Source organism: Cylas formicarius, unplaced genomic scaffold (assembly GCF_029955315.1).
Source record: "Cylas formicarius isolate icCylForm1 unplaced genomic scaffold, icCylForm1.1 PGA_scaffold_6__28_contigs__length_40554024, whole genome shotgun sequence".
NCBI lineage: Eukaryota > Metazoa > Arthropoda > Insecta > Coleoptera > Brentidae > Cylas > Cylas formicarius.
Window position 1 is genome coordinate 30,649,214 of NW_026844347.1, and position 26,630 is coordinate 30,675,843.

Below are 26,630 nucleotides of genomic sequence, written 5' to 3' on the forward strand. Positions count from 1 at the left end.
TTTTTAATTTTTGCGAATAGAAATGCAATTCTTAAAAATAAAATAAAAAGTGTAAACAATTTTTATTTCGGGTTTATTTCTTCCTTTGTACAACATTGACATTTTAGTAATTAAATTCTAGATGGGCAATGCTCAAAATATTAAGAGTTCAAAAGTTTAAATTTACGTAATATGGTTGGAACCATGCAAGTCCGGTACAGGTCTCTAAATATATTATGTACATAGAAAATTAACATCTATTTACCTAAATAAATAACGGGGGGGTAATTTCATTGCGGGGAATTAGAAATTTATTTAAAAACCATTATTTGCATACAAAAGCGCTATAGCTGTGGTCGCATAAATCCTGGAAAATAGCCAATGTGAAACGGCACTTTGGTAGACTATTATTATTAAATTAACTAGTAAGATAATAGAAAGATGGTCGTTTTAATTTATCAGAATGATTGCTGAACAAATTACAAGGTATACTTTATTAAAGATTTTAATATTATTTCTTGATTGGTTTTTGCTTAAACGGTATTATTCGAGTATCCCCGTTTTTAAAACGGATCCATTTAAATAATGTCAACCAATTCCTTATGCCAGGCCAATAAATTGAACACAAAGATACGTTGGGCCCCAAATACTAGTAAAAGAAAACGCGAAGGTGACAGATTTTGCTGTTTCCCAAATATCAGTCAATCTAGAAAAGATTGCCCCAATAGAAAGTCGATTTATAAATTAACTTTCGAACTTTGGAGACACGACGTTCATAATCTTTTTGGGTTGAGTTCGCGTTTTTTATACCTTTTGGAACGGAATATATCTCGCGTTCAGATATGTAATCTTGATTCGGCAACAGAAATGGTTAACTCAAACACTTTTACACCGCGCATTCACTCAAAGTTATTTCAGTCGATATCAGTGTAACGAAACTGGAGGTAGGAAGTTTCCGCATCGGGGAAAATTGGGCGGTACGGGCGGTAGATCTTTCTGGGTCCCCACGTGTATTACGAGGTCCATTCCTATGGCAGTGTGGAACAAAAAGTGGCAATGGAATAACCAGTATCCTAAAAGTAAAAAAATAACCAAATGGGTTAATGGGTGTTCAAAATTGCAAAGTTAAGAGAGGTGATGATTTTCTTACATTCTCTTCTTCACCGTCAAATTTTTAATATGATGGATATAAATAAAGGTCCCACTTAAAAAGACCTTTTAATTTACCAAACGTCTTGATGATAGAAACCTTGTTTTATTTTTAACAAAAAGAGCCACGTGCAGTAATCATTGAATTTTTGGTTTGGCATACATTTTTTTTTTCAATTCCTCCTGGAAGTTTTGTGTGGGGCCTTAAGTGTGAGGTATAAGACTCCGATTTGGCATACGAGGTGTGTTCAAAAAGTAAGGTTACTTTTGTAATTTGGCGGACTACGTACATTCCATCTTCGATATTTTTGTTGTTGTTGGTACACATGTCCCTAACATGTGTTCACAGTTTCAGCCAGATTGTACGTTTACTTTTTTGTCGGGAGGCAAGCGTTAGACGTGTTTTGTGTGCTCGGCGATTTTCTGCTGTAAAAAATGGAATAAAGAATTTGCCAAAAATTTTGTGTAAAAAAATGGAATACAAACACTTCAAATGTCGACAGCGGCATATGACGAATCTACTTTGAGTAAAAAAAAATGTTTATAAGTGGTACAAGCTGTTCCAAGATGACTGAGAAGACGCCGATGAAGCAACTCGCTCTGGATGCCCCATAAGCGTTGAAGAAATGAAACAAAATTTGTCACGAAACTGCTTAATTTTGAACAAAAGGACAGTGGAAGGAGCATCGCTAAACGAGTTCAATGATGATCCTGATATGTTCAAAAATTGGTGACGAATCATGGGTATATGGTTATGACGTCGAAACCAAAATCCATTCGTTCCAATGGAAGAACCCAGAATCGCCAAGGCCGAAAAAAGCACTTCAAGTTCGATCAAAGTTTTGCTTACTGTTTTACCACAAGGTCGTATGGTCAATAAAGAGTTGAAGTCATGCGCCGTTTGTGAGAAGCAATGCGAAGAAAACGTCTGGAATTGTGGGAAAACAATTCATGGATTTTGCATCATGATAATGGACCTGCTCACTCATCGTTGGTTGTGGCCAAAAACAAAACCACAATTATGCCTTAGCCACTATATTCACCGGATATGATCCCCTGCGACTTTTTCCTGTTCCCAAAACTCAAGAAACTCATGAAAGGGAGGAGGTTTGGAACAATTGAGGAGATAAAGAAAAAGTCGCTGAAAGAACTCAAAGCTATACCAGATGTGCTTCTTGGATTAGAAAAAACGTTTGTATAAGTGTATTATATCTACGGGGGGGTGGGGGTTACTTTGAACAGGACACCATTAATTTTAATGATAAAATTCAAAAGTCAACTTACTTTTTGAACACACGTTGTATACCTAATGAACATGTCCTCAATGTTTTAACTTACGAGGTGGTAAAATTTTTAGAATGTTTTTAATAACGTCTAAGAAACGGTTCTAGTAATGCGCATGTGCATCAGACCGCATTTTCAGACGCTTCACTGGCGTACGTGCGTGATTTGTGTCGCATGTTTATGAAGAACAAAATACTTAAAAAAAAAGTCCTACATTTTACTACAATGGCTAATAATTTTTGACGATACAACTACCCTAGTAAGTCTGGGTTTAAATAAGTGTTTAAACGTAATTGTTACTTTTGCTAGTCTTGAAAACCCTCATAACTTACTTTTTAATTCATTTTATAGTTTTTCTTTCGGTTGTGAAAAAAATATTTTATTATGGTGAATTAGAAACTAGGCGTATTTGTCACGAAAAACTTCCTGTCATCAAATTGTTTGCGGAGTCTGATAGGTATGTTATGTTTGTATTATATACTAAGATTGCAGGCATTACTTCCTAGAGACTTTCTACATTGTGGTACTTTCAGAATATTACACTAATCACTAATTATAGTCATAGAAAAATAAAATTTTTCTAAGAATGCTATTCAGAATTTCCATAATAATCATGTGGTGGTCGACTCCCACAACGGAAACCCATAAAATTGTCGTTTAATGTCTGGGTAGGACATTTTTTATAGCAGGACAACTTGATGGAATTACCTGGATTATTTTTTTATAATAATTTGTTTAGTACTAGTAGCAAAAACTAGTGCATATAAGCCATATGGAGTTCCTTAAAAAGTATATTTATTACTCGGCGCTATCAAATGAAGCCCTTTTAACGTAATCATTAAGATCTTCAAGTACTGTGCATCTGACAAGTGAAACGTGACATTTATGCAGACTAGACCGTCGAAATAAAATATTCACCTGAAAATATGGTAACAGCGTGCCATTTTTTTCTTCATTAACATTCGATACAAATCGCGCACGAACGCCAATGGGAGCAATACAAAATAGTGTTGTGTAGGTTTGGCAACACAACGGTTACCAATGCATTTTCAAAATATCACTTGTGGCCGTATACCAAATTTGGAAACTCGCTTTGTTACTCATCCAGAAATTTTAATAGGACACCCAATCTGATGCGTCCTGTGTATTACAGATGATTATAATCGTTTGCAATGAAATGTTTACCTGGGTTATCCGCTCTAAACCTAAAAATAACGTATCCGTTATTGGGAACCGCAATGGTGTCCTTCGAGGGCGGCAAATTGAACTGTCTCGTCAGCAATCCTCTTCGATCCAAATCCAATGCGTGTTTGAGATTGATTTTCTTCACATTCTGATCCGGCGATCTTCCCGTTCCGACTACGTTAAAAGCGTAGCCGTGAAGGTGGAACGGGTGACTTAAGTTGGGAGATTGAACTGCAAGAAAGTTACGTTTTTGATTTTCATTTATGCGTTTCGAAACTTGAGTTGATTGCTTGCCTTCGTCTACCAATACTACTTCGACTATGGCATTCAATGGTATGTCAACTTGATGCGTGCACATGCAGGCCGCTGGACAGTCGATGGGTCTGTTATCTCCGTTACAGAACTGATCTGGGGGAATATCTTCGATTTGAGATAGCGGCGGAGACTGGGGGAAGTTGAAGGATATTTCGTCTACTAAACTAAGAACGTGATCTCCTCCCAATGCAGCTGAAAGTATAAAGTCGAATTGGTGGGTGTACACAAAACCTGAAGTTATTGGCGACGTACAAACAAAAATTAAATTTCGAGTTGACTTATTTGAAAAGCTTCATTACTTAGTATTTAGTGAAATAATTTCGATTTTGAAAAATAGGTACCAAATGAATTTACTTAGGTAGTAGGTATTTTATACGAATTTTTTGGATATAGAAGGCGAGAAAACGCCGAAAAAGTCGCCAAAAAAGATAAAATAGAATCTAGCGAATTAACAACAAACGATATTGATATATAACGAAAATGATGTCGGCAGAAGTTTACAATGCAGCAGGTTTGTTAAATTGAAAATGTGAAATGTTTTCTTCCAGCCAAATAAAGCAAATATTTGTATTTGACGTCTTAATGTTAAACCAAATAGAGAAAACAAAACGTGGACAAGCCGCAAACCTAACCTAACCAAGATGTCGTTTAAAGAAAAATTGACTTTTTTCATATATGAGTATTTTTTTTTAATTATATTGTTTTTTTTACCAAAAAATATCTCAAATTTTCCCGATAAAAATAAAGTGAATATAAATACTTTTTTCTACTTCCGTCAGTAAAATACCTAATTACGCACCGATCTAGCGTGCGGGAAGCGTCGCTTTACCACGTCCAGTTTCGTTTTTGGGAGCAATCGGATGTTTTCGGAGATATTTCCCACGCTTTGAATTTTAACGTTTGTCAATTCTGACGGTCATATGTTACTGTTGTTTTGCGAAAATGTACCCAAAAACTAACGGGCGTAGAAAAAATATAGTATGCAACACGTTCAACAAACTTTTTAACTCACTCGCTTATTAAAAACTCGCTCCGCACGTGTCAAATAAACTGGTGAGTCAAATGCCTTTTACCGCACTTGTTGCATAATATCTAGTAATTGTTGCTTTCCAAATATGAAATTCCTTAAATACGCTGGAATAGGCGAACATATTTTATTCGATGGTGGCTTTAATGATGAGGGTTACACATATAGCAACTAAATATGTAGAGGCCCTGCCAATAATATTTCAATTGAACTTGAAAATGTTGATCTGAGCTATTCTATATTCTCCTGCGCTGTCATTTCAAATCTTTTTTTCAACCAATGAGAATTAGCGTCTGTCAACACCAACATGGCCGCTGACAGTTTGTCAATTCGACAGTATGCCGTTTGACATTTTTATGGCAGTATTTTCTCAAGAACAATGAGTTAAATGTGTAGTGGAGTGGAGATGGCTGTTTAGAAAGGAAATAACGCAATGTGCAGGTTAGTGTGTGAAATTTAATGGCATAAATATATCATCGCAGCATTTAAATTTTGATCGTGCTTACGGCGACTACATTATAACAGCACTTACCCAGGTAACGACCATATGTGTTCGGTTTGAACAAATCTTGTGGTTTCCAAAACAGGAACCTAAATGGCAGGAAAATTTTGACGTCTGGTCGCTCTTGCAGTATCGCTTGGTCTACTTTTTTAGCGTTTCTCAACTGTGTGACGCAAATGGCATCCCGCCTGGGCTTATTGCAAATTGCGTCTAGCGGATTCAGCACCTGCCGATGTAGGTGTTTCAAAATTTTGTTTGTGAAATTCTCGCTGTTGACTTAACCATCTTACCCATATTTGAGTGATCTATGTACATTGCTTATAAACATTGTTTTCGATTTCTATAATACGCGTAGAATGAGTAGTATATCCATTTTCACTCATTAAAATTTAGTGGCGTTTATAAGTTTGTAATTTTGTTTCAGTGTCTTTACTTTTGTTGTTAAAATAAGTAATTGGTGGAATAAGGATGCATCCTCGTGAAATGCATACGCATAGTACGGTTAACTAATATATAAAGAAATTTGGTTTGGTTAATACTCTATTTTAATCGGCGGACATTCGGAAACCTAATAAAAGGCAAATTTTTTATAAAATACGTCAACAAAACTTTTTCAGAGTATTGATTTTCTCATAGCGTGAAGGAAATGAATAATTTTCTGCATTTCCCATATTTCCAGTATAACTGATTTCCAAGATTATTTTACTGATATACGAGGGCGGGTTATTTAATGTTAACAATTGTAAGGAAACATTCACCGATATAAAGGAAAAGAAAAAGTTTTTTTATTTTTATTTTTAATTTATATCCTAATTTTGACTTTATTTTCTCCACTAGATTCACGATAATCAGAATATATTCTTCTTGATTATTTCTTCATTTGTTCCATATTTCAAAGTTAGCTTTAATGTTATTTTAAGCTCGTAAAAAATCTTTGAGGATCTACTTTCAGACCAGATCCCCAAACACCAATCAAAATTCTCACTCTGCACAACAAGCTATCGTTGTTCTTAATAAGTTACCGAGAGTTTATTTTCATTTAAACTTTCAGGTATGAGTGGTCTCTTCTCTGTGTATTTGCATTTATTCGTGTCTGACTCTATTTTGTTTTGAATTTTTCGTTAATTGAAAACAATATTCTTTTATCGAATTTTAAACTATAATAATATTTAATTGTCATAATTAAACAAGAGACAATGGGTTCTGACCTTAATGTAAAAAAATATAATAAAAAAATCGGAGTAAGAGGACCTTTCTTTTTAAGAAATAATATAACCAATTTAAAAAAAGGTAACTTTGGTAATTATGCATTTTTGTTACACCTTGTATATAAATAGGTATATAATATTTAATCAACACATTAAACCCTGCAGCTTTTATATATATTTTTTTATAAAATGAAATATAAAAAAGTTAGTAAAGTTTATAATGGATCACCTGTTACCTAAGTTATGCTCTACACGTTGCATTAACGGATCCATCCTAAACAATGAAAAAAGCCCTTTTTTATTGAAAAGTATTGGTACCAAACTATGTACAGATAACTGTACAAAAATACCACGCAATTTTGCTATACTAAATAAGCAGTATCCAGCAAAGTTTCTATGTGTAACTTACCTAGGTTTATGTACACGACTAATTATATATATGCAATGCGATTTCCTTTTAAAAACAGTGGACGTAATTCAAAGCATTTTTTTTCTGCACACCTTCCAATGTCAAGCACAACCGGGAGTAGGATAAAAGCCTCATCTAGCCCACACCAAATGAATATATACATAAATATGAATATTTATTTTCCATTACGTTGTATATTACATTTTATTGCTACAACATTCCAATCTTTGAAAGTTATTATAGACTGCGGAAGACTAGTACAATCCTATAATAACTATACATGGTAACACTTGTCAATACTGCGTATAGGCATCATTTCTATACATTTTTACAACATCTTATCCTAATTCATTGCTTTAAAAGAAACTAAGAGAACTATATAAGATATTTTTATGGTGGGAAGAAATTGCAAACTTCTTTTGATGAAATCGAAAAGGTTTTAACAATAATTTCGTTTGGGCAAGCGAGGACGCAATATCTTCCCAGGGATAACACTTGTCACGGGCCAGAGGAAATCTCTGGTGTCAATGACGATTACATATTGCAGCCTTATGGTTCCATTAACGAGCACCAGTACAAAGTTTCACGTAACAAAATCTGCTAGAATTAGAATGCGTCAATTGATTCTGCTTCTGTTAGATTTGTTTGGGACGTCATTGTAGAATAGGGAAAGGTTTGAGAGAAGACAGAGGTAGGAATACTTAAATTATTATGGCGAAAATTTTCTAATGCCTCTTAATATTTATGCAAATTTTTTGGGATATAAACAATGAATGAAGCCTCAGGCCCTTGCGTTGCGAAATTCGGACTGCCCAAGAAGTTTGCATAGATTTTAAGTCGCTAAAATATAGATAAATATTATACATAAATAAGAAAAATATACAAAATTTTGTTAATTTAACTGACGGTGAAGGGGTTTGCCTCGTATTGAAACTGGGAGAATTTAAACTGCCATCAGTTATATTAACGTAGTACCAAAATATAAAATTCAGAATGGCAAGATTAATTTGAAGTCGATTTGGTAAAAGGTAACTCAAATACTGAAATTTGGTTTTGAGTAAATTTGGTTTCCGCATTTGGGTGGCTTCAATTTGTTTCAATTATTAAATTCTTATATAAATGTCAATTTCACGCAAATTGAAATCAAATATTAGTTTTGGTTAGTTAAAAAAATTAAAAAACAGTTAATGAAGTAAAATGAATAAACAAACAGATAAAATTGGTGACAACAGGTAAAGAGATTAACAACAAAAATTGGCAGCTGTATCGTTTAATCATGTTTAATCATATTATTTACTTTGCGTTTTATTCATAAAGTTGTTTTAATATAGTTATATCGTAACTATCACGCAAAAAAGTAGCATTGTTATCTTGTTTACTAACAATTACAGTGCCATATATTTTATTCAAAGTCCATGAAAACAACAAAATTGAAGGGGAAGCGTTTTCTAAAAAAATGTTCTTTGGATATGTCAATTTAGGATTATTTTTTAGTTCAAATAAGTTATAACCCCTTGTAAGCTTATTGTAATAGTAATGTAACGAAAAGCTTTTTGTCAATATTGCTTTTAAAGATTAAATTAACACAATAAAATCAATCAATTAATTCTTAAAGCTCGAAAATTACCTAAAATATAATTCACTATTTTTCATTTCATTCTGCTGTAATTGACTATAAGGAAACAAATATATGACTAATAACAATAAAATTGATTTTTCTATTTTCAGCATTTAATTACCTTATAAAAATTGATTAATAGTGCACACTTCCGGTATAAATTGTCTTCAGTTACGTTCTATGATTTCAAGCGGATTCACTTGCGAAACTAAAAAGAATTTAAAAGGATTTTCAACAAAAATAGCTCGAACTAGAAAATAAAATTTGGTTTAAATTTGCGGAACAGACTTTTTTCTGTCTCGCGTCCACTGAAAATGACGGAAACCAAATATCGTGGTACTAACCAAAGTTAAAGAGAAAAATAAGTCCTAAATTTGGATAAGAGCCTAGTAAACTTGAGCTGGATCTAATGGGACCTCGGGTACGTGATCACCGCACGTAGGGAAACCGGGTGGTATCGGCGGCAGATCAGCCTGGGTACCCACCTGCAATATCAGGCTCATACCTATAACAATGTGGAACAAGAAGTGACAGTGGAAGAACCAAAATCCGGGATTGTCAGCCCTAAACCTCAGAATTACGTAACCGTTATTCGGAACGGCGATGGTGTCTTTGCTGGGCGGTAAGTTGAAGTGACGGTGCAGCAAACCTTGTCTATCTAAGTCCAACGCGTGTTTCAAGTTGATTTTTTTGACGTTCTGGTCGGGCGATCTGCCAATACCGACTACGTTGAACGCGTAGCCGTGAAGATGGAATGGGTGAGACAAGTTCGGTTGTTGTACTGGAAAAAAGGAAACAAAAATATCGTAGTATTTATCGCTAGCTCATCGTGACGGCCAAAATCATGAGATTGAAAAACCTATTTTCATAGAAGAATATATTTTTTTATTTCTCAACTCGTAATGTCAAAATGGTTGCTAGAAAAAATCTTTTTTTGGTAAACGCTTTTCTAAATGCCCCTTGCATATAGTGCCTATCACCAACAAAGTTGAAACATAGACTTAACCTTTTCTGTGTATAGTATTTAATTATCAAATATCATTATATTATTATATTATTTATTATTATATTATTTATTATATTTATTAGTGACACACACTCACGGGTTTTACCATTATCGCAGTTAGATAAAGAAATTCGTAAATCCAAATCTCAGTTTTTCATATTTTATTTCTAGAGTTTAGGGCGAGGTGGGTAATGATTCTTGAAATTCTTTTATATATTTATTTATAACGTGTTGATAACGTCAGTTTATTGAGATTATTATATTAGGGATATTTTTTTAAATTACCTTCGTCGACCAGTACCACTTCTACTACGGCGTTAAGTGGAATATCGATTTTGTGGGTACACATGCAGTTTGGTCCGCAATCGGGCGGTCTGTTATCACCGTTGCAAAACTGTTCAGGATCGATGTCGTCGTACTGCGATATAAGGGGTGCTGGTGGAGTCAGATCCGAAATTTCATCGATCAAACTTATGATGTGGTCGCCGTTCGGAGCCACTGAAAATGAAAGAAAAAAGGACGGTCTCAAGTTTTATACGTTTTCAATTAGTCACATATGGTCCCGTTAAACGCAGGGGGAGACGTCCTCCCAATATTTATATAAATATTTTCCAATGTTTCTTTATATTTTCCTTTATATAATCTAGATATTTTCCGTAATTCCCAATATATCTTTCATATTTCCTGGCATTAAATATCTATATCTTAGGCAGGTTTCCCCCACCCTCACGTTTCTCTGTGGAATTGCTTTTAACTATCTTATTAAGACGAAATAATCCGATTTTGTTGAAATTATTTGGTATAATTATTAAAGAACATATATGAAAGATTTACTTACCAAACAGTTCTCTAATAAATTTTAGAATATTTATTTTAATATAATTGGTTAGTAAGGGAATTTGTCTTTTCTTTGATTATTGTTTTATTCATTGTTATACTAAGTGTTCTTGTTGTTGTTTCTTCTTATGTAGCTACCTGAAATTATCGCAAAAATTATCCCTTATAAGTTTAGTTAGAAATTAACGCCATAAGTTTTGTTCTTGTTTGCTTTGTTGAGTTCCATTTAATATTTTATATATTTTATATTTTATATATATATATATATATATATATATATATATATATATATATATATATATATTTCTCCGACATACCGTTTTTACGACATAATCCGGTATTTAACTTTGGTAAATTTTAATCTCAGACCTACCTCGCTTTGATAAATAAATAAATAAATTCTCAGCTCTCAATTTCCTTCTTACTTATATTGTATATAGTATGGAGAACTCTACTCAGTCATAGAGATGTGAATTGTTTTGTTGGTCATATTTCATGAAATATTAAATATTAACTGTGTTTTGAAGGTGACACTTTTGTGTATGAAAATATTTGCTGAGAATTGAATATAATTGTAATATAATATAATGGTATGTAAAAACATTTATACCTCATACTGGATAATCTGATTTTTTTTAAACCTAAATAATAACTTACCGCTTAATACATAAATCTATAAATGTGATTATATAAATATTTTCGTATAATAACAAAAATTGTTAATTTGATTTTGTCGTTTGTATGACATGATAATTTTTGTTAGTTTGGTATTCTTTATCTATTTAGTCGTCCAAAAATGTAAAAAGATACCATTTATATTTTTATCAAATTGTTGTGAGTATTCATTTTCAGCCTTTTTTGAAATAATATTCCTTTAAAAGTACATAACGGCTATTGTAGGACCAACAGATTTTTTAAAACTTTTCAATAAGATTTAAATAATTTTAATTTCTTTGTTTAATTTAATTATAACAATTTTTATGCAGTTTTTTCGAAAGTTGAATTTTTATAAATTTTACTTAAAACAAATATTAAAAAAATACATTATTCAATCACCAAATAATAATGAAATTAAGAATATATCGTCAAATATAAATAAGCAAGAGAGAGAAAACAATCCCCATTAATGTTATATTGTAAAATTTGCCTAGCTTTTTGTTCACGGCTTATAACTTATTCCATATAAGAAATCATTGAACATTTTTGACAACATGCCTTTAACTAATGGCCACAGGATTGACTCTAGCAAAATTATTTTACAAAACTTACCCAAGTGTCTGTTGTAGGATTTTGGGGCAAACAGATCGTCCGGAGTGTAGACGTGAAACCTGAATGGCAAAAAGATTTTTACATTTGGTGTATCGGTCAGCAGTCCCCTGTCCACTTCTCTTGCATTTTTCAGTTGACTGATGCAAACAGCATCTGCCCTCGATTCATTGCATATAGCATCCAACGGGTTAAGTACCTACATTTTGAGATTCACTTATTTTGCTATTTACACTGTACAGCGGAGCAAAGCTTATATGAAATATAAAGAAAATATGTTTTTTACACAATCCCGTTGACGCGGTATTTTGCAAAACGTAGCGGCATGGATGATATACATTTTCAAGTGTATCACACGTGTTTGCGTAAGTTCCGATCAAGCTCGTGATTTAAAGCTTAGTTGAGAAGCCAACCATCTCTCCATATAAATTCGCTTGTCTGAGCGTGTATGTACGACTTGGGTAAAGCGATAAATACTGGGTTTTAAAAGCAAGCCAATGCCTATCCTATTCGCAAATTTCGATTTAAAGTGGGATTCCGATCTCGAATGATAATTACCTGCACCGCTTTTTTTTTCGGTATTTGCTTTCTTTGCACATTCCAAAAATGATTTTTGTATTTCTTTGTGACGATTGTAGAAAAGATAAAGTTTCTTTGACAACGTGAGATTAGTTTTCACATCTCCAAATAAAAGTTAGATTTTTTTAGATTTTATTTAAAGTAAATATTTAAAAAACATATTATACAATCACCATATAATGAAATTATTACTATTATTAATTATTTATAGGAATAAAAATTAACTTAGTCACCGATACCTATCGTAAACGGTTAAACTTTCAATCTTACTTTTTTTTCTTCAACTCGACCGATTATAGATATTTCACGGAGTAAATATGGAAGATTTTTAAAAATCGCTCCGAAACGAACAGAAAAGTGGAAACGGCGAAAGGGAATTTTGAACAAGCTTCAAGTGTTTTCCTTCTAATTGCCATATGAAAAAATTGCCTTCAGTGGCATTTATAATAGATAATCTTATTTATAAAATAGTCTAAACAATGACATTATTGAACTTTGCAGATATAGATATCATTCGGGAATTTAAATCTTATTTATATTATATACATAAAGCCTTTTGTTTTTTTATCTCACACCGTTATTTTTTTCATTCTAACACACTGAAATAATTCCCGGGAACAGCTAATACACAATATACAAATTATTTACATCAACATAATTATATGTATATACTACGGTATACTTGCTAATAGTAAAATTTGGTATGCAACGGGAAAAAATCGAAAATTGTATAGTGTGTTCCATTATTAATACGACTAGCGCGTTGCGGCTTTCGAGACCCAAGCTACTCTTTCATGGGGCAAATCCAAGATGGATTTTCAGCAACAGGGCGATTTTGGTAAAACCATAAAAAATGAGACACACTGTACAGTTTTAATTAAATAACTTTAGGTCAAATTGAGTGAAAATCGTCGGTTTCGGTTTCGAAATCAGGACTAAGACTACAAGTTAACAAAAATATGAATATTAGTATATTTATCTTACTTATCAAACACAGTTATATAATATAATTAAATTATAGGGTAAGGCAAACAGTTGACATGGACCACACTTTTATTAACTTGCGATTTCAGTTTGAAAGGCTTATACTCTTAATTACTTCTTTTATGGCGGATGATCAGTCTGTGTATTGACGGCTCGGCGTCGAAGAGTTTCAAAATTGATAGATATATACAAAGCAAATCGTTTTCGTAAAATTTACTTACCACACCCTGCGGTATACCGAAATCGTAGGTTGGAGCTTGAGTAAATGGTTCGTAAGGTCCTTGGTAGTACCTCAGAATCGCAAGTTGCTGTACTCTTCTGATTCCGCATTCGCCCAGTCCTCTGACTTGAATCCAGTAAGCACCAACGGGTTGGTCGGCAGTGATAACGAAATCGTAACGTTCACCTAGAGAAAAAAACAACCAAGCGTAATCAAAGTGTGTGACGATGTCGATAACATTCTGCCAATGAATTTTTTGTGAAACGCAAAGTTTACATATCCATATACTGTTGAATTACTTCATATTAATTTGATAAATATTCATTTAATCTGGCGGACATTAACTACCAAGTACCGCTCATGGTAGTCTGCTCCAAATCCGGATATTGGAAAATATAAAGTTCACCAGACGATATACCGTTTTTACAACCTTTTATGACGTCGGAACGAGTTTAAGACCCGTCTGTTGTAAAGCGGAAGGGACCATTCTTTTCAGTACTTCAGTACAGGGACGTATTTAAGATGCTAGCCGACAAGAACTGTGCCGAGCGGAATGTTGTAGTAAAACTAAACTAAAACAGTCCCTAATTGAGTTAGGTCGATTTCAAGTTGCATTTGCCGATTATATAGGTCGATCTCCTAAACTGATTTACAATTTAAGGCTTTACTATAATATTTTCCTAGGAAAGCAATACAAAATCTTATAGAGATAATTGATTTATAATGGATGTTTTCCCAATTTGGTATTAGTTGATTTGTGGGGGTTGGTGAAATCGTGAAAATTAACGTCCGAGAAATATCGTGGGGTCTCAAAAATCTACTTGACGTGCATCATGCCGGAATAGTGAGACAGTTCATATATGATGCGTATCAGAAGAATATTTTTTTAACAATTAAAACTTTACATGAAGAGTTGCGTAGTATTTTGAACATTGACTATTTTTAAGAGATTTTGCGTGCGTTCGTACACCTCGCCGAAATTTAGTTCTGGGACAATAAAATTGATTAGAAGTGAAGTAGAAAAAATATCTGCTTCTAGTTGGAAAAAATGTGTAGAACATGTCGTTTATATTTATAATATACATTTTAAAGTAAGAATCGATTTTTCACTGCATAATCGAGGAATCTCACCGATGAAATTGTACACAAATCAAAGAGAGAAACCCAAGTGAGGCAGGCCTGCGGTTAGACGTTCATAAAAATTTGCCGAAGGTAAATACCCGATTAAGCCGTAAAAAGGTATATTGTTTGGAGAACTTTACCTAAGAGATACAGCTTCGGAGTTTAAGATGTCGGCTTCGATAGTAATTATCTTCGAGTAATTCTCTTTTGCTGATATATCGGAACGCGTGGATAATAGAAAGCTCGAATTTTGCATGTAATTGAATCAAATTAAATTGCAAGGCGATATAGTGACGTGCGCATAGTGCACCGGCAGTGACTTGAATGAATTTTTAATGAACACTTAGGGTTTAATTAACTCGTTAGTATTACGAAGTGGGTGGAGTGCCTATTCGTGTACTACGTGGGGCAGAGTGGTATATTAAATATCCGAAGGATTTTTGCATAATTTTATAGCGATACGAACCAATTTATTGATGGGTATTGACACCTTTCAACTTTCAAATCAATATTTTTTCAATATTCAAGTTCCTCCCATGGTGTTTAGAATTTTGTATTCTTTTTACATTATATAATACTTTAAGTACCTAAGTGCTATCACTGGCTGGTTTGGAATTTTGTGTTGCAGTTTTTCGAATTTTTCACTATGTAAGTTGTTGTCAAATTTGGGTCGCAACATTTTTAAAGTTCTTAATTATACATTATTTAGATTGTCTTAGTGTTCTGATATTTATTATAGTATTATAGTATAGTATTAGCTAACAAGGATATGAAGTGTTTTTAATACCAAGGTGGAAAACTAGAAAAAACAATTTGTTTCAGACTATTTCTGATGTTAAAAACGTATTAGCATTTTATATGGTATTTTTTAACAGATTCACAACGCGGTACAAGTACAAGTTAGTGAAGGGTATACAGAAAACAGTTTTGGTTAGTTTTTGTTAACTTTTTCTATATTAGAAGTTATGTCTCCACAATGGCAATAAGTATATGACTTGACCTATTGAGAACACGCAACACAAGTGTGAAATTATTTTTAAATATATATTATCACAATAAATTTTGATTTTCACTGCTGGTATTTTTAATAACGTCATCTAACACTTTTTTATTTCGTAAAAATACTCAAGACTGAAGAATAGCACTTAGTTGAGAATCTTTGAAATAACTCTTCCAAAGACAAACTTTGTGTATACTAACATTCATAAAATATTTTTGCGTAGTAAATAGGACGCAACCAGTTAAACCTAGGGTAGCCATAATTTGTACAAATATCTTATATGAATTAAGTGAATTTTAAAAATTATTTAAGAAAAAACGGTATAATCCTTTAGACCCCATAAATGACCCTATAAAAAACTGCAGCGGATATTCGTGAGTTGGTGTCTGAATCCTCGTGGTATCGTTGCTCACAAAAAATGGAACTGCAATTGAAAAAAGTTTTTAAGAAATGGATTTGCCAATTAACTAATTATTAATTTTGTCGCAACACGAAAAATCAAAAATAGTTTTTGAGAGAAAATAATTAGATGTTTAAAAATTATCGTTTTAGAGGCAGAGGATAAAAACGCAGAAGACATCAAAACATGGCCGGTTCTTAGATTGAGAAAATTGAAAAAAAACTTCGTGTTGACAAGGAATTTGTTGACTTTCAAAACCCGTCCCAGGTGTACTATGTTAGCAATTGTTGCCCTTTTTTTGGAAAATTTTTTGCGTTCTGACATTTCTGGTAGTTACATTTGGTATATTTTTGCATTCTAGCGTATCAGCAGGTAATTTGAAAGCGCTCTATTTCTTGCGACGTATATGAAGGTTATAAAAATATAACGAGCATGTCTAATTATTTGCCACAGACCGATTTCATAATAGCGTTTTGCAGACTGACATAACATTTTAAACGATACCTATTTTGTACGCAAGCTAAATGCATGGTAAAATTTTAATAATTATTGAGCGTGTGCGTACGGCCAAAGAAAACCAGTGGTTTCCGTCATAACACTGTGAATTCAGCGCCCATTGTTACTCATTATTCAAATGAGTTGTAAATCTACTGGCATATAATTTCGTGAAATTACATCGGTGTCGAAAGTCAATCGCAAAAATAGTTTACACACCAAATTGCTACTTGCTTTTATATAAAACACGCGTACGGTGTTCTATTTTATTAGGTTTCTAATGAAATTTTCAATTATTTACGTTACCTTCCCGACTGCCTGAAAATACAGATTTATAAAGTTTCAAGGTTATTATTCAACAAAGCGCTCGGAGGAAATAGGCACTATTTCATAAGTTTGGCTCGCAAATCAAGCAAATGGATTAAGGAAGAAAAATATATATAAAATTTCAAATTTCAGGAGAGACGAAAATTGACATCGTCCTTTGTATGGAGTTTTTCAAAAATGTTTATTTAAAAAAAAATATTTTTTTGCTATGGAAAATTTTCCTTGTGACAGAATTTAATGATTTAAAAACATATTTTTTAATAATAAATATTAACAAAAAAGTCGAATTTTTGAACGGGGCGCCCTATATATTTTTGAAGAATGGAATAGATCTTAAAATTGCTTTTTCAAAAATATAGCTAACGCATAGTTTCGAGTATTTAATAAGTAGGTTTATAGCGGTACCATAATGAAGTGTTAAAGAGACAAAATAAACGAATAACGAAGCATAGTCTTGTAGGTTGGCAATAACTTTAAAATTTCTGGGAACATACGATTTCTAGAACAGTCTTGCTCTCGTATACGGGCAATTAATCATCATCCACTTAATTTATATTTAATGTTAAATAAATCTCATTCAAAGCATCGATTTTCTTGTAACGATTTTTGGGGGCCTTATTTTTAGGGCCCCGTAGTAATAGATGTCTTTATAATTCTATTAATTTCTAAGTAGATTCTGTGTTCAACATTTTCCCCCCGACATTTTTAACAAGGACGCTAGTACTAGTACAACAGAATAGAACCGAATATGTATGATTTTGCACTAATTCACTGGTATCCTCCTTTCGTTAACAAAACAGTGACCCTGTGATCTTTAGCCATTCAAGATGTCACTTGCAAAAGTGAATTTTGAAACAAAAGAAAAAGAAGACAAAAATTTTTGTTGTTGTGTCGCTGTCTTGCCTGGACTGGGCAAAAAATTACTATTTCTTTTACCTCTCTATTTCGCTATTTGATGTATGGTTTTTTGGCCTTTTCTTCTCAAACAAACTACTTTAAGAGGTTTTGTTGTTTCCAGAACATATAAATAAGGTGTGATATATTTTCGAAAATTTAAGCTAAAGCTCTTTTCAATGGTTCAAAAATATACAACATGAAACGATTAGTATTAAAAATATAGTTACCAATAAAATATTGCATTGGTAGTGGTTTCAAGGAAACACGAATTCCATAGTAAAAAAGTTAGAATGATATTTTGGAAAAAACTGATATCCTAAAATATTGAATTTCTCGTGCAATACAATTTTTGCATAGCAAAAAAGTTACAGTCATATTTTAAAAATAAGTGATATCCATGTGTGGTTTCTACTAGTATGATATTTTTATGAAAATTTTTCCTTCTGTCTTCTTTAGAAAGGGAGCTTTCCTTTAAAGGTGTACAATTTGGCCCATCCTGGCATTACATATTTACTATCTCCCAGTAAGAGCGATTGTGAAATTCTTAAGTGCCAGAACTGCCAGAAGTAATTGGTCCTCCTTAAGCGAGGAGGTTAAACAGGCCATACATACACATATATTTACCAGAGAAAGAAATAATCGTGTTAACCTGTACGGGATGTACGGGTTCGCCATCAGTTGCGATTACTGTCATGGTGTGCCCCTGAATGGTCAGCTGTGCTGGACAAACCGTACAGAAGGAATTGATGAGACGGAATCTGTATTTCTTCCCTGGAGTAATGGTGAAAATTTCCAATGGAGTATTAGTCATAAATCCGGTATTGGGATCTCTGAATTGGCCCTTTCCGTTAATCAAGATTGATTCGGGGTCTTGTCCTGTAAACGAAATTACATTTTTTATTACCACGTAGTCTAACTAAGAAGGTTACCAACACTCGCCTGTGTTTACCGCCAATCTTCCGGGGAATCTTTCCGCGGCATCTTCATGCATCCAATCGGAAATCAACATGACGTGAGTGGTTAAATCGAAATCGTACAGGTTGCTGTTTGGGTCCATGCTGGGTGGCTGTCGCACTACAATGCTGCCGTAAATACCGTCCATTTTTTGAAGACCTGTGTGGGCGTGCCAGAAGTGGGTACCTGCGTTTCCAGCTATCCATTGATATCTGCGTTTAATAATACAATATATTTTTTATATTATTTACTTAAATGTCCACGTTAGAGATCAATATAAAAACAATAAAAGTACAATTAAATTGCAAAAACAATAGTTATAAATATACTGTGTCTCAAGGTATATTTTCTTGACTTTTGACGACAATTATCGAAATAACCCGCGGACGGAGCATCAACGACGGACTTTACATAGACATAACGAAATCACATCAATAATTACCTAAATAAATACGTTTTAATTCAAAATCTAATTCTGTTCACTCTCAAAGTCGTTATTAATCCTCAATTTTTAAAATATGCTGTACTGCAATTTTCATCATCTTTCAGACTATTTGGAATAAATAATAAATAAAGCGGCCGAGGATGTCTCGGTTGGTAAGGCGTTGACCAGCCAACTCGAATTTGCGGGAGGGTGTGGGTTCGAATCCCACCGGGAGCCTTGGGTGTTTGTGTGCGTGAAAAATTGTTATCGGTGAATTTTCCTCGTCGGATGCCCGAAAATGGGTGAATATCCTAATTTGAGATGAGCTTAATTAGGGGTAAAAAAAATCCAGTTTAGAAAAAAAATCCCTTTTTCTGGTCCAGCGTGAATTATGGTGATCTGTGACTTCTTTTATTTGAAGGTACTGTGGTCTCAGCGTTTTTACATTACTGTGGATATTGTATCGTGGGTATTCAGTTTCATCTAGGTAAATTATACATCTATTTTCGTGTCTATACTTTTTAATTTCTTGTTCAATATTGTCCATATGGTAAGATCCAATTAATCTTTCCTTCATATATCGAGAATACAGATGCTCTTGCAAGTACCTATGAAATATTCATACAGGTTTTTCACAATTTGTTTTGCATCTAATGACAAGCGATTTCAACGCGATATAACAAAAAAATTGGTGATACACTCTGGTTGTGATGAAGGGAATCTATTTTCCTGTTCTTGTTCAATATTGTCCATTTGGTCCGATCCAATTAATCGTTCCTTCATCTATCGAGAATACTGGTGCTCTAGCAACTACTTATTAATCATTTATACAGATTTTTCACAATTTGTTTAGAACCTTTTTCGACACGTACGTTAACACAAATTGTTCAACACTACCACCAATATCAGCAGACGCGTGGTCGATATCTACCTGACTCACTCTTGTCTTGTCTCTTACCTACAGGTATGAAGGTCGTAATTACTTTTGGGTCGAGAGTCAATAGTTACGGCGATACATTTTGAGACACACTATACATTGCACCTACCTAAAAGTATTTCCCTGCGGAATGGGACATTGCGTTACGAAGGGTACTCCATCGTAATATTGGGAACCTCGTTGCCAAATCCCGTGCCAGTGAATGGTCACCTCCATCCCTTCCATGTGATTTTCAACGTCGATTACCACTTTATCGTTCTCGCATACTTGAATGCTGGGGCCGGGAAGCATCCTGTTTACTGCTAGGATGCCTCTTTCGACTCCGTCAGCTAAGATACACTGGCAGTGCGACCAAATGGGGTTGGTGGCGTTCGGGGTACATACTTGACACGCCCTGTTTCAACAATAATAATAAATTAATAAAAATCAATATTGAAACGTATGTCTTTAGAATATTTTATTTTAAATGCAATATAATTGACTGGCTGCTAAGAACTATTTTTTGATATGTTTTTTGTTTGTTTCACTTCTGCTTTGTTTCTAAATAAAATGGTACCGGTGTTCTATCAATGGGCCGTTTTCACATTACTTTTTTGATTCTTGAGGAATGGAAAGTATAACGCAATTGCAGTTATGGAGTATAATGTAGATATTTTGATTTTACCCTTTTATATTAAATAAAGTCAAATTGTGAAATACGGACCTAATATTTTTTGCAAAATAGTTTTGAGAAAAATGTTTTTTTTGTGGTAGTTGGTGGTAATCTCATTACATAGCCAAATTAGCATTTACATAATGATGGATCCTATATAAAACCTTAAGTATTTAATGAAAATGCGATGAAGCTGTTTTTAAAAAAAAGCAAGTATTACAAAAGAAAATACCCCAAATACTTTTTAATTAAAACATGCTCAATTCCTCTTTACGAATCACATAAAAATCTAGATGTTTCTAGATTGAACGTCATATCGCAGTTAGAATAATGTAAGTTAATATGTACATAAAATGGTGAATGGTAGTCAGAAAATAAATACGATTTTTATGTTTACAAAGCAAACTCATAATTACTGTACAAGAAATTAATTCCTTAATACCTTGATCTAATTATCGGATGACTAGTTATTGCATTTTCCAAATCAATAAGATTTTCAAAAAAGTGTTATATTCTATTAATAAAAATTTTCACAGGTTCATATGGGGGCAGTCTAAACATTTATCAAGAGTTAAAAATTATTGTCGATGGATTTTTAACACATCATAAATAATTGTTCTCAGCGGTTTTCTCTGGTATCGTGGTATTATTATTTTCATAATTCGCTAAAGAATGCGGTGATAAGTTATGGCAACACATTAGCGCGATTTTTCCGCGAGTTAATGACTTGTGCGGAATATAACATATATTACCGTGCAAGCGTAAATGCAAAAATTCCATATATGTTTCATTCCAAACCGATGTAATTAGATATCAGTTTTTATTAAATCGTAATTACTTTCTAATCAATATAAAGAAATAATAATAATATTAATAAGTTTGCGGATTCCGATTCAATTTCCTGGATTGTTTTTGTGGAATAACTAACTTTTTCCAATTTCCAGTTTTAATTTTACAACGAACGATAAGGCGGCTACGAATGACAATCCATTGTTACTTAAAATACGCGCGACACGATAAAGCCACAACTGCCCATAAAATGCATATTTATGAGCTTTATGAGTATTAATAACTATTAATATACATGTATTTTTTTTAAAGAAATTAATGTTTCAGCAGTTTTTTCTTGTTTCTTTAATTGGAAAAAATTTTTTTGCACCTAATTTACCGATATTGATATAAATTAATAAAAAGCCATTTGCTCAAGCAAATTATCTTTCCTCTTTATTTTAAAACGTAAGAATATATAAAAAAATATAGTATTGATTCATTAAATATTGTAATTATTATTATTTTTTACAGAATATTTCTTCATAATTTACAAAATATCTCTGTCCATGTAATTTTCAGCCGCCTTCAGAAAAATTATAAGTATGAAACCGCAACAATTTATTGAATAAAATCAAACATATCCCCGCAAATTGAATAAACATTTTTCCGCAAGTCGTTTGCGCCGTAACTGCATATCGCATTTATTTAATATAATTCTTTTAAACGTGCGAAATATACTTAGATACTTATCTGGCGAATTCCAATTAATATTACAATACCCCTAATTGATTACTTCGATTGAAAGAAACATTTTTTGTGTCCTTCGTTACAGTTTTTGCTAGCGTTCGTTTATAGAAAACGCGCAATAATCGCCTACCCATTTACGAATAGGCACGTATTTTGTTGTAATAAAGCACTTAACGAACTATATGTTATATGGAAAATAATAAGTAATGCTTCTAATTGACAGTTATAGAGCCTGAAACCGCCAAGTTAAAAAGAATACTTCAAGTTTAAGAAATTAATCCTTGAGTTTCACGTGTAACGGAAAATAAAATCTCATTGTTCGCTGAACAATAAATACTTTTCCTACGTTGATTTAGTTAATTTATTTTTTTGTTCAAATCCGGAGCGGCGACAATTCAACATTAAAAATAAATAAACTTAACGTTCAAAGCTCTTGAAATTAAAAATTCTTAAAAAATAAAGAGACTCCCGTCTCTATTGCGGCAGCTGTCAAGTATAAAGTTTCTATTGGTTAGTTCAGCTGTTTGGTCAATTTTCTTATACTTTTGGTTTGCAAAATTGGTCGGATTTACGCAAAAGCATTGCTTAAAAAAGTGAAAAAGAACTGCGCATTCTAGTTTCAACGGTCAGAGACTGTTTAACAGAATTCGTGAAATTAAATTATTTAATATGTAATAGATCCCTCAAACTTAAAAACTTGAAACAGAATATTGCTGAGTCCAGGGAACCTATTTTTCTTCAAGTAAAGGTAATTACATACGTTGTTTCTATTGAAGAAAATAAATTTAAAGTATGGATCATTTTAGACATCTGCTCACATGTCATAAGTCAAAAAAGGGAGACAGTAAGAAAATATGGCACATCATAACCTTTTGCCATTGTAGAAAATCCCACAGTCACTAAGGTTACACCTTCATCGCTCTTGCTCTTGCAAATTAATATCTCTGGATATTTTAGGTTTTAGAGCATCATGCACCACAACTTTTTATAGAGAATATTTTTTTTAATAAGCACTATAAAAGTTGCCCATATTTTGCCGAAATTGTAAAATTACTGCCTCGCAATTCATTGGTGATCGATCGAGTACCGGCAAGTAGCTACGCGAAGAAACCGGCCTGAAGATAGCAAATTTGATTTAGCCAAAACGTCGACTTTCGCTACATTTAGTAAATTTAAATATTATTTTTCGCAAGGTGCTGCTTTCTTATAATGTAAAGTAATTGTTACTTCAAAAAAAGTTCTCGCAATAAATGAAGTAGAATTGTAATAATACAAACATATTTGTTGTATTAGTGTAAGACTTATCCTGGCAAATAGAATTTTCGTGCAACAAATATATTTTAGGTGAGATACGAATTAAATTATTTCATTAGAACAAATGTGCTTTATTTTCAGGAACTAATTTTTTTCTCTGTGTACCTATATTTTTAATTTATGTTATTTTAAGGTGTTCTTTTCTGTATGTTCGTTTGGCATTTTAAAAATTCGTTGTATCTAGTCCTATACTCGGTTCTGCCATGAGGATTGAGGACCAACATGAACTGTTAGATACTAATATTCAGACAGCCCTACTAGAATGGCACTGTCAAATAATACCTTTAGATAATTAATTAATATGCTGAAAACACATTAATACAATAATTTTCAACAAAATTAGTTAATTCGTTTCTAATTCTAATACCTACAGAGCAACAATTGAATAGTACACAATATCATGCTGTAAGAATGAAATATGGTCGAACAGGTCCTTACTTTGCTTAGAATTTAATTATTTGGGGTTTTGTTATGAAAGATACTTAACAATAGTTACTTATTTATGTATGTATTTATGCTTAAATCTAAAATAAAATTACAAATTATTTTTATTACCTACTTAAATTACTTAAAATTATTCACATAATATATCAGTATCACTATCGCTATCATCGCTTGTTCTAATTATTATTTGTTCTATATTATTTGCAATATGGATATACGATTGTTCTGCTTTTTCTATATGTTTAACAGAATTTGCCCAACTTTGTGGAAGGATGTTAAAAACTTCGGTTTCTATAAGTTTGAGGACATTGGAGTTAACACGGGGAAAAACATTGTTACGACGAATGGCAGATTTCAGTTGGTGCCAAACATGTTCAATGCGATTAAATATACAGTGGCAAAATGGAGCCTTAAAACTGCATGCCCTAGATTTTTTGCATAATTATTACAGACGTATTCCTTAAACCAACTTTAATCTTTAATATTTTTCGCAGACAGAGAAAATCCATTTAGAATGCAACCATCTTTAGAGCCAGCATGCAAAATAGTTATTCTTTTACCTCTTTTTGATGGCGCGTTTGTTTGACACTTCTCAGTTGAGTCAACCCAACCCTTTCCGGGGTATCATAAGTGTCGAACCAGGTTTCATCCAAGTAAATAATTGACCCTTGTTGTTCTCTGTAAATCCTAATTTTTTCTAGATATTCCAGTCGCCATTTCCGAATTGTAAAAGATTCCATTAAAACTTGCCCTTTGTCTTTTTTTTTAAATCTAAAACCCATGTGTTGAATGCACTTCCATAAGGTAGTTCTGCCACATTTAACACCGGTTTCATCTTTTTCAAGCATATTAATTAAGATATCTAATGTAGGCACGCTTTGTTCCTCGTGTAAGTGGTAAATTTTACGCCGTATTTTATCTTGATCACTTTCATTTACACTCGAGAAAATGTCAGCATCGCTTCTTTTTTTCCTTGCTGAAATGGGATTATTCACAATTTTCCATACAGTTGATGTTGGAATTTTCGTCAATGTGGCCGTTTCTTCTAAAGATGCTTGCTTGCTGGCACCACGTTCAATGAGAGTCAAATAAACATTGTTTATAACTTCCTTAGTCTCAATAGAATAGTGTTTTCTACATTTGGGCGGAAGCATCTCCTGAGATACACTAGACTCGCACATATTTTGCATAATTCGCACACACACACACGCTATATTACACACGAAATAAGAATGATTACTAATAAACTTAAACTAAGTAGTATACCAAACCAAATAATATTCAGCACAGCTAGGTATAAAACTATTTTCTATTACGGACTATAATTTTACCTGAATTTAAATTCGGAAACTTTAGGTAATAATCTTGTTGCGTTGTATGTTAATGACCACATTTTCTTATATCTATGAACAGACCATACACTATAAGGTAGGCCCACCAAAAACAAGTCGCATTCAGATATACAGCTGGCGAGCGTGGGGGCCTAGAAGCATTACCCGACACGGCAAATTACTCCACAAACCATTGATGTTTCGTGATAATTACACGAAGAACTTTTTGTATAGTGTAAAGTATATGCTAAGAAACCCCGAACACAACTTTCAACAGAGTTTCGCAATGTGCTACATTGAAATTCGACACTAAAAACTTATCACCCTGTATATGAAAACGATATGGGTAGGACAAGTATTAATAATCACCTGGGGTAAGTACTGGTGCTTTGCAATACTTACGCTCCCAACACGGTGTAATATTCTATCGTAAAGTGATAATAGCATATTCTGGGCGGTTCTCCTTGTCTGCATGCTCGAGCACATTCGTCCGGAGACGACCATGCTGGATGCTTCCTCAGCTCTGCGGTAGAAGACGTACGAAAATGTTCGTGTTTGTTTTTTCTGGGCCCCGACGATGCCGGCGCAAGCCCATAGTTGATAGGGCCGCCGCCCCTCGTGCCGGAGGGGTGCGTTTGTAATATCGACTGCTGCGTGTAGAAGTCGTTGTTGTTACCAAAATCTATAGCGTCCCATGAGTTCCAGGAAGCCTCGGCCGTTTGGTCGTTAGCTGGAACGGAAAGTGAAATTGTTAAAATTTGGATTGACCTTTGTGCTTGACGTAACAAAAAAAAGACTCTTGCGAGTTCGGTTATTAATGTACATTTCAAAAAAGTGGTGTCAATTGAGAAAGTTTAACGCTCTGGGTACGACAGAGTGGATATTATTGTTATCATTTTTTAAAATATAATAATAATCAAACTTGTCGCTTTGTGATCTTCCAAGTGACAAAAGAAAAATTAAACTGTAAAATTGACGTAATCTGTCAAAATTCAAATGAAAAGACACGTGTAAAGTTTAATCACAATATAATCACTTTGTGGCAATTAGTATGAGGGCACTAAAAATATACTTAATGAGAGTTGAAAAACCGCAAAATGATATGTGGATAATTAGGTTTAATGGCAGGCCTTTTGGTTAGTTTTATAAAGAAAAGAAATCTGTTGATTTAATATTGATTAACGCATTTATGCTCACGGTTTTTGGATTGGATTTGTTCAAATGATATTCCACCCAACCTTAATTAC

At 33.2% G+C, this 26,630-nt stretch overlaps 2 protein-coding genes across 2 annotated transcripts in view; both read right to left on the reverse strand.

Moving 5' to 3' along the window:
• Positions 1-74: 74 nt before the first annotated feature.
• LOC132702851 (uncharacterized) lies at positions 75-5,718 on the reverse strand (the record flags this gene model as incomplete). Its single annotated transcript, XM_060671686.1, has 4 exons — positions 75-1,052; positions 3,598-3,828; positions 3,892-4,104; positions 5,472-5,718. Coding segments are annotated over 4 exons (840 nt in total), but the record flags the coding sequence as incomplete, so codon positions are not given.
• Positions 5,719-7,216: 1,498 nt separating this feature from the next.
• The window catches only part of LOC132702850 (uncharacterized), a 71,079-nt gene continuing 51,665 nt past the window's right edge, over positions 7,217-26,630 (reverse strand). The window contains exons 2-9 of the mRNA XM_060671685.1: positions 25,786-26,113; positions 20,234-20,518; positions 18,749-18,975; positions 18,434-18,685; positions 13,570-13,754; positions 11,789-11,984; positions 9,968-10,180; positions 7,217-9,457 (exon numbers count right to left, since the gene is read on the reverse strand). Of these exons, the coding sequence (XP_060527668.1) occupies positions 9,063-9,457; positions 9,968-10,180; positions 11,789-11,984; positions 13,570-13,754; positions 18,434-18,685; positions 18,749-18,975; positions 20,234-20,518; positions 25,786-26,113 (2,081 nt within the window). The 3' untranslated portion in view covers positions 7,217-9,062. The remainder of the gene's footprint in view (positions 9,458-9,967; positions 10,181-11,788; positions 11,985-13,569; positions 13,755-18,433; positions 18,686-18,748; positions 18,976-20,233; positions 20,519-25,785; positions 26,114-26,630) is intronic.